Source organism: Schistosoma mansoni (assembly GCF_000237925.1).
Source record: "Schistosoma mansoni, WGS project CABG00000000 data, supercontig 0126, strain Puerto Rico, whole genome shotgun sequence".
Classification (NCBI taxonomy): Eukaryota; Metazoa; Platyhelminthes; class Trematoda; order Strigeidida; family Schistosomatidae; genus Schistosoma; species Schistosoma mansoni.
Window position 1 is genome coordinate 748,355 of NW_017386035.1, and position 12,754 is coordinate 761,108.

A 12,754-nucleotide genomic window follows, 5' to 3' on the forward strand; every position below is an offset into this window, starting at 1 on the left:
TGCTTAACTAGATTCCATATCTATAAGCATTGTTCTAATGATTTATTCATGAAAGGATTTGGTCATACAAAGCAATCAGAAATAGGGAAAGTAGATTCAAATTACTATGAGAACTTGTTCCTAGTCCACAATAATGTTTCAGCTTCAGTCTAAGTTTGGGAAGGACAGGAGGCTGGGTTGCCTGTGTTGGTCCTGGCAGTGATGACCTCAATTTGTCCAGCTTTCTATAGAAGACGTTGATATGTGGAGCTTCGATCACGTGTTTAGGCTATATATGTAACTAAATTCCCAAAATCTATAGCTTTGTTAGTCTTCAGTCTTCAGTAATAAGGATAGTAGGTTGATGAACCTGTGTTAATCCTGACAGATTTCCTTCCAGTGAAGGTCCAGCTTCTTTTTGAAAATGTTCACTGATGGTGCTGATACCACTTGTTCTGGTAAAGCGTTCCAGTCATTGACAACTCGATGAGAAAAACGGGACCCCACCTTTAGTTTATTAGATCGCGGTTTCAGAACCTTCTTGCTATGACTTCGGAGATTATTAGTGCTGGAGGGAGCAAAAAGATAAGACATATTAACACCCAGATCATAATTAAAGATACGAAATGCCAGTATAAGGTCACCTCGCGTCCTACGATAAGATAAGGGGAAAAGATTTAGACGTTTTAAACGCTCATCGTAAGGGAGTTTAGAAAGACCCTTTACTAATTTTGTCCCTACACGCTGGACACGCTCAAGCGATTTAGTATCCTTTATCAGACAAGGGCTAGCTGCTTGGATACAGTATTCTAAGTGTGGCCTTACATAGGTGGGATATAAAATTCGAAACATATCCTCGTCGAAGCATTTAAATGCTCTGCGAAGCGACCATAGCGCACGATAGCCTTTGGAAGCAACCGCATTGCAGTGCGTAGTAGTTTTTAAGTCGTGACTTATAATTACTCCTAAGTCTTTGTGCTCATGAACGCGTGGCAGAGATGTACCATTAATGGTATAATGGTAACTAATATCGTGCCCGATGTGCATGAACACGCTCTTCCTGGAATTAACTTCCAGGCCCCAATCATGAGCCCACCTAACTAATTCGTCTAAATCTGCTTGCAGATAACAACGATCAGTCTCATTTTTTACTGTTCTCCGGATTTTAACATCATCCGCAAACAATAACGTCGACGACTTAAGTAATAAAGGTAGTTCATTAATATACAGAAGGAAAAGTAAAGGGCCTAAGATGTTGCCTTGGGGTACACCACTTTTGACCGGTTTCCATTCGGATAGAGTTCCATTGACCCTCACTCTCTGTCTGCGGTCACATAAGAAGCTTCCTATCCATTCCTGTATAGCACCTGTTATACCAAAGCTCGAGAGCTTTTGCATAAGACCTAAGTGTGAAACCTTATCAAACGCTTTGCTAAAATCCATGAATATCACGTCGACAGACTGGCCGTTGTCTAGGGCAGCTGTCCAATCCTCTCTCGCAATGAGTAAGTTAGTCAAGCATGAATGCTTGTTACGAAACCCATGTTGCTCGGGAGTTAACAGATTGTGCGAATCTATGTGGCTCAGTAGCTTAGCCCGAATTAATTTTTCAAGTAACTTAACTACTAAACTGGTCAGGCTAACAGGCCGGTAGTTAGATACGATCCGTCTCTGACCATCCCTAAATATAGGACTAACTATGGCGTCTTTCCAGTCTCTAGGTAGTTGAGCCTGTGAAAGGGACATGTTGAAGAGCATCGTGAGCGGTCTTGAGATAATGTCCGCAAGCGATGACAGCAAACGTGGGTGTAACCTATTGGGGCCCGGTATCTTACAAGGTTTTAGGTTAGTTATCAAAGGAAGAACAATATCATCTGTCACGTGTAAAGTTCCTATGGCTGGTATCTCATTGTCAACGGGACAAGTAGTTATAACACTACACGTAGAGTAGACTTCACTGAAATAGTTAGCAAATGTCTCCGCTTTCGCTAGATCAGATTCAGCCAATAAAGCTGAATTTTCGCTTAACAGTAATGAGGGGATACCATCACTACGTTTCGTCCGCCTTTTAACATACGAAAACAGTCGCTTCGGACAGGTACGGCTATCGTATGCCAACTGTCGTTCGTAAGCCGTGCGGGATTTAGCTATGGTCTTTTTACATATATTCCGGATTTTTTTATATTCGCACTTAAATGATGCCTGACCTGTTGACAAGAATAAGTCCCAGAAGTGTTTCCTACGCTTCAACAGCTTCCGGGTTTCCTTATTAATCCATGGAGGGCAATATGATAGCTTACGTGCTGACCATGGGATAAACGGTTGAGTTACGGATTCGAACGTAGACTTGAACCTATTCCATGCATCATCAATCGATCCATCAGCATCGACCGACCAGTCAATTGAGATAGCATAGTCCCTTATTGCCGGAATATTAGCTCTCCATATATTAGGACGGGGTGGAGCAGATGCAAATTCTATACCATGTATCCGGAACTTAAAGGAAAGTACGACATGGTCACTATTCACCAGTGGGGGAAGGTGTTGAATGTCGACGATATCTTCACAGTGGTGTGTGAGGACAAGGTCTACCAATGACGGATTATGTTCCAAGTCTATATGCGTCGGCTTAACGATACATTGTACAAGTGCACATTGAATAATTGATGACAGAAGGACGCTATCGAAACCCCCACCTGGAGCTGTGAGCTCTATCCAGTTTATATGGGGTGCATTGAAGTCTCCAACGATGAGACAACATTCTGCTTTACTCCAAGAACAGACGTGTTTTAGGATAAAGTCGTCAGCGAGACAACACGGACTACGATATATTCCTCCTATCGTCACTAACCCGTTTCTAGACCTAATTGTACAACATACTACCTCACACGTACCACTTACATGCGCCTCCGATATGATCGAGTTAATGCGGAAGTGGTCCCTAATATATAATATTATGCCTCCTCCCTTGCGACTTCTTACTCTATCACTTCTGACACAGATGTAGCCTGAAATGACTGGAGAACAGTCTATATCTACAGTGAGCCAAGTTTCGGTGATAACAATTATATCCGGATTTAAGTCGTCTACCATCAAACTTAGTTCAGACATCTTATTCCGAAGACTACGAGCATTCGTATAACACACATTTAGGGTGTTTTTGGAGACATGCGTTCTACCCATGCGGACTACCCGAAAACCCTTAATCGTAAGGTTCGCTTCACCGTTTAGCCTTCGGGTTTTTAACTCTGTTAGGGCATTCTTCCACTTGATCCGATCCTCAAGTGGCCAGTCAGGTCGAATACGAATGTTTGAGTCACGAGTTTTGCGTGAGTTATTTAGTAATACGTCCCGTTCCTCAAAATTACCGAGTACTAATTTGAGGATCCTTCTCTGTTGGGTTTCGCCTCCAACATACTTACCAAGTCTGATGACTTTCGAGATATGTACCCCTGGGACCTCCTCTGGCAGTATATTTCTGATGAGAGATCCCACTAACTGCAGGTCGTGGGCATGTCTCTTAGAGGGACCGGTGTCTTTCGATTCTGCCAAGTTCCAGATGATTACACTAGGCACCTGTTTAACTTCCTTAAAAGTCGTGTTCACGGCCTTTGACCGTGATGTCAGATCCTGCCGGTTAGCTACCGGCTTCTTACTGTTAACTTTCTTTATAACAGTGTCATGTGGGTCGAGCGAGTTACTCCCAAGAACATTTGGTGAAGTTAGACTATTTCCATCCACAACAGTATTGAATATTTTCTTACATTTGGACTTGAGCGGAGTTGCCTGATGCTCAGGACGTGAGTCCAACGATGACTTATCGACTATACGCGCGCTTTCTTTGGGTATTTTTCCGTCTCTTTTGCGTTTCCGCGTAATCCATTTACCACTATTCTCAGCATCCAGATTGGGACTATTCTGGACGATAGTGGTTCTAGCCGGGTCCTCAGTCGCTGCCAAAGCGACTGGTCCCTCAATACTTAATGGCATGGCTTTCATTGGTTGTACCGGAGTACGAATTTTTGCTTCATGTTGCGAAATTGGGTGTCTGGTACCTGCTATGGCAGCATTTACGACACTGATGCAATCTTCATTATCAGTATCCATGTTGCCTGCACGGCCTACGTCGACCTTTTTGGCTAACGCTAGAAGGCTGATGGCTTCCTGAATGAGTAATGTCTTGCTTGAGCAACAAAACATACAAAGCCAATGAGAATTTGGTTTCGAGCACCTTTTATAGGCAGCAGGGCTTAAGCGGGTGCACATTTTATGAAACCACTTCTTACATTCGTCACATTGCATCCCTTCTTCCACGGGGAATAGGCAATATGGCTGTCCACACTTGTGTACAGAGCCGACCATCTTAGAATAAAGCAAAATGATAGGCAAGGTAGATATGTAAGACAAATCACAACCTTATCAAATAAACAAGCCGCAGTCGACCAAGAATGCTTTGATGCAGTAAATACACAAAAGCAGGATCAAAACACACAAATACAATGTCACGTTAACTGAAATAAATTCAATTAAAGTATAAACGGTAGTTTTGATACGTAATTTACGATCAAAACAGTGAATTAAGCTCAACGTGAAACAATACCACTGTCCTTTTAAATAGCGCGATGCTGACCACATTGATTTTAATGGACTCACCCAGCTGAAGGCACTCAGTCACGCATCCACATCAGATCACGAGTGGGTACGCCATGCTACGCGTCTCCTTCAACAGTTACTCAGCTTAGGTCAAACGATTCTCGAGATATCGGCAACCTTTCAAATATAACTTTGAACCTTTTCACTTCTCACTTCTGATTTGACTGGGTCGGCATACTTTAATCCCAAATATGTTCGTGGCAAAAGCGTTATCAGACTCCAAATGCTGTGACCCTTTTAGTAGTGGTTTGGTACATCAAACAGTAAACTGTGAGTCTGTTCTTTGTTGGGACTGTAGAGGTAAATGAATTCCCAAAATCAATAGCTCTATAAGTCTTCGATATTGGATGCTGATCACATTAGTTTTAATGGACTCACCTGGCTGAAGGCACTTGGTCATACATCCGCACCAGATCACGAGTCGGAACGGCGTGCTCAACGTCCCCTACGATCACTAGCCAGATTAAATAAGTCACTCCTCGGTATATTGATAATTTATCAAGTATATCTTCCAACCTCCTAGCTTCTGACTTCAGAACACTATATATCATTTCTCAATTTTTATTTTTTTAACGTCGTGAAACCGTTTTTATATTTCGGATACTTTTTCTCTCACATTGGTATATTATGTCTTCATCATAATGGAACAGACACCCAAGTTACTTGAGATTAAATCTCTCTCGCTTCCCATATTTCAGCTCATGCCATCCTGGCCCGACAATATAGAAGCCTGATTCTGCTATTAAGAAGCTGACTTTCACGAGAACGGCGTGACAGATTCACGTGCACAATTTCAGAAGGCACGCCACGCCTACTATGTTTACCAGTGATGTTTCGGGTTTTTATGACACATTGAAGAAGGATGTCCTTGAACAGGGAGACCTAACTGACCGATAAGTGTTGGACCAGCTTTTCCAAAACATTGAGTCACAACATAGCTCAGCGACATAAATATCATTGGTCAACGGACCTATGACGAGGGCCTGTTTAGACAGCTCTTATCTAAGCTTTCCAGAAGGCGCATACAGTCCTTGTCCCATTCCGAAATATAGCTGTAGATGAACTGGCTGCATCTGTCGACTGGATTCTAAAGATCACAGGAACCCCACACACACACCGAGGTTTATTTTGTCAAGAGAAAACCTGAAACGACACAAAATGACATCATAGATTTCTGTCGTACTCTGATTCTTTATCTTAATGTTCATCATAATCATAGACGCTCTCATACTCTTCGGATAAGCTGATTAAGTTGTAGATCTGTATCTAAACCGAGAGAGGCAGATGATTGTGATTGGTGCTGGTACCACAATAAATATGGGAAGTCTTCTGAAAGTTGTAGGGAACCCTATAGTTTCATAATCTTCAAATTGCCTGGCACGAAAGATCCTTCTGGAAAGTGCTCTTCCGACACTCGTTAACGGTGACTGTAGCCGGCGAACAAGCCGTCCGTTGTACATCACTGATGTGATAGCAAAAGTCCTCTATCTCATGAACGTTGACCTGGAAGTAAGCGTTCACCCTGCAAATACTAACGATCGACGGCACAAACTGGTTTTCAGCTCACAGGAGGTAAATGGAAAACCGATTTCCATACACGGTAATCGATATGTGTATCTCAGCATGGTTTTACGCAAACCTAATCACTGGACTCTTTTTGTTGAAGATGTTCCTGTTTAAATCATTGACATATACCTTCTAGAACGCCATAATCTACTCATAAACGTGAGCAAGCGGAGGTTAGTAGACGGGAATACTGATCTATCTGTTTGTGTAACCTTAGCTTTTGGTTGCAGATTAGCCCAGGTTGCCGTAATGCACATATTTACATACTTACTCCTGTTACCCCTCGTGGAGGAGCATGGGCCGCTCACCAGCATTCTCCATCCAACTCTGTCCTGGGCAATCCTTTCTAGTTGCCGTTCGTCCTTTTGATGTCTACTTCTATTTCCCGGCGTAATGTGATCCTCGTCCTTCCGCCTTTCCCCCTCCCTTCACGATTCCAAGTTAGGGCCTGCATTGTAATACACATTTGTGATTTCCCTAATGTATGTCCTATCCACTTCCAACGCCTTTTCCTAATTTCCTCCTCAGCTGAAAGCTGGTTTCTACTCTCCCATAAAACGCTGTTACGGATAGTGTCCAGCCAGTGAATGTTGAGTATTTTGCGTGCACAACTGTTTATAAATACTTGTACCTTCTTGGCGATGGTTGTAGTAGTTCTCCCCGTTTCAGCCCCATACATTAGGACTGTCTTGACGTTCGTATTGAAGATCCTCACTTTGAAGTTACTTGACAGTTATTTTGAGTTCCATATGTTCTCCAACTCTAGAAACTCTCCGTCTGTAGCTCTTCTAGAGTCACTGCCGGCCCCAAGCCCGGATAAAAGTGGAGGGTTGGGCATGGGGTTGGCGACCCCATCCCGTAGAGAAACTTACTCGCTAAACAAACGGTAACCATAATGCACATAGTCGACCAATTCTATCATTAGATACTAGAGAAAAAACTGGAGATATACCAAACCCAAACAAAATTACCGAGTGAACTCAGCATTATTGCAGACCACATCACGACTACTAGTCCGCCTGCATTTTCGAAAGCTCGTCAACTAGTTCCTGAAAAACTAAAGCATGTGATAGAATTAGGAATTATTCGGCCATCAAGTAGCCCATAGGTATCTCCCATGAACATGGTCCCCAAAGAGGAAGACATTAATTGGTGTACGATCGGTGACCACCGATGACCCATGATAGATACCGTTGACCCCAATTCACTATCTGACAGATAACCTAAGGGGTACAATAGTTTTTCGTTAGAAAATCGGTCTCATCAGAGCATCTCACCGAATTCCCATAGCAGATGACAATATCCCTAAAACCTTGACAAATACCCTCTTCGAACTTTAGGAATTTCGCGCATGCATTTCGGATTAAAGCTCCACCTGGAGCTCTTCTAGCATTACTGCTAGTAGGGTCGGGTATGTAGAATTATGGTCTAGTTCGTTAATAGCACTGCTCTACTAATAGACCTAATCCTAAAATTGTGGATTTGTCATAATATAACTGCCTAATCCATAAGATCTTACGTGGAAGTCACATCATTGTCTACATTAAATCGTCCTACTTCTGCAGAACACATTAAGGCTAAAGATAGAACAAAAAATTAATATGTCACCGGTAGAGTTAGACACTTATGACTACGAAAAGTCAACTCCCAGAATATGATCGTAGTAACCCCGAATTGTGGTTCGCACAGCTGGAGCATTATTTCACAACACATAATATTAAATCTGAGAGAATCCGCTATCGGGATCTATGTTCTGTCCTCCCTCCTTCAGTTACCAAAAAGTCCCGCGACCTGATCTTAAATCCATCAACACCACAACCATACACCATCTTAAGACGAGAGATAATGAACCGTTTTCTATTATCAGACGGCCAGGGCTGTTCCGAGGAGAAACACTAGGTGATAGGTCACCATCAGTGTTTTTGCGTCACCTCCAAGTCTTAGTGGGCGGCAACACAGCGGGTTATACTCGATATGTCAAAGGTCAGGACAATCAGGCGGTAGATGCGTTATCTCGAATAGAAATAAACGTAATACAACAGTTTACAGCAAATTTCGAGACGTTGAGGGACAAACAGGGAGAGGATCAAGAATTATAGAACCTACTTATAACAAACAACTCTGGTCTCAAGCTAAAGCAGTTACTATCGCCTTTTGACGGTATTCTAATTCACTGTGACACGACCAACTTAATGAGGCGATCTTTCGTCTACATAAGTACGAGAAGAATGATATTTAATGACCTTCATTCTTTGTCTCGTCCCGACCTAAAAGCTTCGACTAAATTAATCAATGCTGGTTATACATGGCCGAATTTACAAAAGAATGTACACAAATGGGCTAAAGAATGTTCGTCGTGTCAACAGCCAAAAGTTAATCGTCACACAAATCCACACATCAGGATTTTATCACAACCAGATCCACCTCTCGCCCATGTGCATATCTACTTAGTAGGCCCTTTACCGCGTTCGAATTGTTTTAACTATCTGTTTATATGTACAGATCGATTCATGAGACTCCCCATATCCATACCGATAACGGACATCACAGCCGAAACAGTGTTCAAGGTTTTTATGCAGAACTGGGTGGCCATTTTTGGTACATTTATATTGGTAACGACGGATAGAGGAGCACAATCTGAATCTGAACTAAAATTCTAGGATCCAAAAGATTAAGTTGCACTGCATATCATCCTCAGGCCAATGGGATGGCGGAACATTTCCGCCGTCAACCAAAGGCTGCTCTTATATGACAATGAAACCCAAATCAGTGTACAGAATTCCTGCCATTAGTGACTTTAAAATTTGTTAACAGTTGTTTTAAGTTCCATCTGTTCCTCAATCGTAGAAGTGCTGGCTTTGCTTTGCCAACCCGTGCCTTCACGTCTGCATCGGATCCTCGTTGTTCATCGATGACGCTTCTCAGGTACGTGAAAGTTCCCACCTCTTCCAGAATGCATGAATATTTCCGCGCTCACCAATGTTAGTCTTCTCTCTATGTTAAATGAGGAATATCTATTTTCCCAGTTATCTCATGTTCAGCTTTGAGGATTGAGTGATTACGACCCATACCATTACACTTTCTCCTAGATATCGAGGTCTTCATAATCCAGTCGACCAGAAAAAGGAAGAGTGGGTAGAGTAAGCAGTGTTGCCTGACTCCGAGCCTTCTTTGGGATGCATCTGCCAGATGCCCTACATACCCGACTTTGCAGTGTAGTCCATCGTATGAATTCCAGATGATGTTGACGATCTTCTCAGACACACCTTCATGTCCATAAGGTTCTCCTAACCACCATGTCAAACGCCTTCTCATAGTCAAGGAAGTTGATGTATAGCGACGAGTTCAATTCAACCGAATATTCAGCGGTGATCCGTAGCGTCGTGATTTGGTCTGTGCACAACCGATCCCCATATAATCTGGTCTGTTGACCTCGAGGTCGGGCGTCTACTGAGTCCTCTATCTGGTTTAGCAACATTCTTTTGAAAAGTTTCTTGGTACTGACAGTAATGTGATGCCTCTATAGTTCTCACATTTACTCAGATCTCCTTTCTTTGGTATCTTGATGAGGTATCCTTCTTTCCAGTCTGTCGGTACTTGTCCTTCCTCCCAAATCTTCTTGGATAATGGGTGAAGCATGTTTGCAGTTACTCCTACGTCTGACTTCAGCGCTCCAGCTGGTATATTGTCGGATCCTGCTGCCTTCCCGCTCTTGATTTGTCTGATGCCCATCCTGATTTCTTCGACCGTTGGTGGAGTGACATGTATAGGAAGGCCTGTAGGTGCTGCTTCGATGTCTGGTGGACTTAATGGAGCAGGTCTATTCAAGAGTTCCTCGAAGTATTCCACTGATCTGTTTCTCTATCCTTAAATTTCAGTGATTGGCTTGTCTTCTTTGTCCCTGACCGATCTCTCTGACTTACTATATTCCCTTGCTAGTTTCTTCATTCTGTCATATAGCCATTCCATATTTCCTTCTCTTGCGGCTTTTTCAGCTGTCGTTGCTAGCTCCTCCACGTAGTTCTGCTTGTCGGTCCCAATGCTCCTCTTCACTTGCTTGTTTGCTTCGGTGTATTCGGCCTGTGCCTTGACCTTCTCTGTCCTTGTTCGGCTGTTTTTAATTGCTGTCTTCTTATCCTTCCTTTCTTTAATCTTGTCCATGGTTTCCATAGAGATACATTCTTTATGATGATGCATCTTGTGGCCTAGAAACTCCTGAAGCGTTGAAGTTAATGATACTTTAATCCCTTTTCAATCGCCTTCCATAGTAGTTCCTTCTATCAGTAGATCCTGTAGGACTTGGAACCTGTTGTTGAGAGTTATCTTGAATTCGTTGAGCTTGTCAGTATCTCGAAGGAAGGCTGTATTTAACCCTTGTAATGCTGTTTCCCCAGCTGTCCAGTGTTTCTTTAGCTTCAGTTTCATCTTGGCCACAACCAGGTGGTGATCTGAAGCTATGTCAGCTCCTCTCCTGGTTCTCACGTCTTCCATTGTCCTTCGGAATTTTTTGTTGATACAGATGTGATCTATCTGATTCTCCATGGTGTGGTCCAGAGAGATGCATGTAGCTTTGTGTATGCGTTTGTGTGGAAATATTGTGCCGCCTATAACCAATTCGTTGAATGCACATAGATTTACAAATCTCTCCCCATTTTCATTTCTCTCTCCTAGTCCATGTCGTCTCAACATGTCATTTAGATCTCCCATCAGGATGGTGAGGTCCTTTCTTGAGCACTTAGCTATGGTTGATTGCAACCTCCCATAGAACTGATTTTTATCTTCGTCGTTGCTATCATTGGTGGGTGCATAACATTGGATAACATTCATTGTAATCCCCTCCTTCTTTGTTTCGAATGATGCTTTGATAATTTTGGATCCATGAGATTCCCATCCTACAAGTGCATTTCGTGCTTCTCTGAACAGCATTAGAGCAACTCCCTGAGTGTGTGGAGCATTTTCCTCTTCGTGACCAGAGAACAGCAGCATCTCTTCCGTATCTAGCCTTTGCTGTCCAGCATGGGTCCGATCGGTTTTGCTGATTTTGAGTACTACCAATTTGTATCTCCTTATTTCCACTGCTATTCGACTGGTCTTCCCTGTCTCCCAAATTGTCCGGACGTTCTACGTACCTATACAAATCGTTGCTCTGGTTTTTAGAAGAGGCATCGGCCTCGTGATTTTCGGAGAATCTCGGCTTTCATCATGAGGCGTACTAATTTTTCTGAAAGAATATCCCTCAACTTGGTAGGCAGATTTCAATTGGTTTCATTACCCATTCTGGTCAGTCTATGTAATGCAACGTTATTTTCTACGGGATGATGATGCTGACCCCATGCCTAACACCACCTCTTCTAGGACTTGGGACTAGCATTAACCCTGCAAGAACTTCAGGAGGAGTTTTACCTTTAAGAATTAAAAAGAAATATATTGAAAAAAATTAAAGGAATGAAATATGATATATTCAGGTGTGTTAATATTCTTTATATATATATATATATATATAATTACCATAAATGATATTTTTATGATGAAACGAATTATTAAAGAGAAATGTGTGTGTCAGAATATTAGTCCTTAATGCGGTAGGGTTCGTCACTAGGATTTGTGTTTGTGGTTTCATACTTTAAAAGTCTCAATTTGTTTCAAAGTACAGTCTAATGATAATTTTTGTATAGGTCATATGTATGTGAAAATAAAACAAATCTGAAATTTTAATTCATTTTAGCATAATACAAGATATTGTCTTAATTACGAACTTAGGATGTTGAGATAGAAGAGAGAGTGTAAGAATGAAAAGAAAGGAACAACTGATGGCGGGCTATCAATTATGATATTAAGAGCATAATGATTATCAACCTCTTGACCAGAACGTTGATTATCAAGTTTTTAGTACACTCGGGCAAAAATATATAAATTTACGGATCATATTGCGTGAAGATGAGATGAATTTGAAAAGATAATTTATTCAAAGTTAACCCAACATAATGTGTTTTTCATGAAAAACTTTAGATGTTTTGGAATAAAATGTCTGGACGGAAAAGAGAAAGTGAGAGGAAAAAATGACGAAAAAATATCTAATAGCTAGGGGCTCAATAATGATAATCATAACGACAATAATCATAAATATGAATGTCAGAAGCTTTAGGATATTAAGATGAAAAGAAGGAAAACAAAATAAAATAATTAAGAGGAGTTGCAAAAGTTATACTTTGCTTTTCAGTCAGTTAGATAGATGACGGACCTTGTTTGTATAAATAATTGTTCAGGATATCGATATCCAACAGGTGACACAATCCACTTCCGGAAAGAAAGTCAGCAGCGAGATTTCTGAACGGGGTTATAGTTACACCGCAATGGAGGCTCATTGGGAGTCTGTTCTACATGATTGAATAGCGAATGACGAAGAAATTCTGGCGTAAGTTTGTGTAGGTTCTCGGACTCTCTAGAATATTTTCCTTATTGATAAACTTGTGAGATGATAGCATAGGGTACGAAGGGGTGGATGCTGAGGAGTGATAAATACCATTTATTAGCCGGTAAATAAAGACAAGGTTTA

The 12,754-nt window shown here is 41.8% G+C and overlaps 1 protein-coding gene across 1 annotated transcript; it reads left to right on the forward strand.

Moving 5' to 3' along the window:
• Positions 1 to 7,824: 7,824 nt before the first annotated feature.
• On the forward strand, positions 7,825 to 8,097 carry Smp_015160 (hypothetical protein; the record flags this gene model as incomplete). The annotated part of the gene is made up of 1 exon (XM_018790164.1): positions 7,825 to 8,097. The coding sequence occupies one exon, from the start codon at positions 7,825 to 7,827 to the stop codon at positions 8,095 to 8,097; it is 273 nt and encodes a 90-aa protein (XP_018646401.1).
• Between the last annotated feature and the right edge of the window lie 4,657 nt (positions 8,098 to 12,754).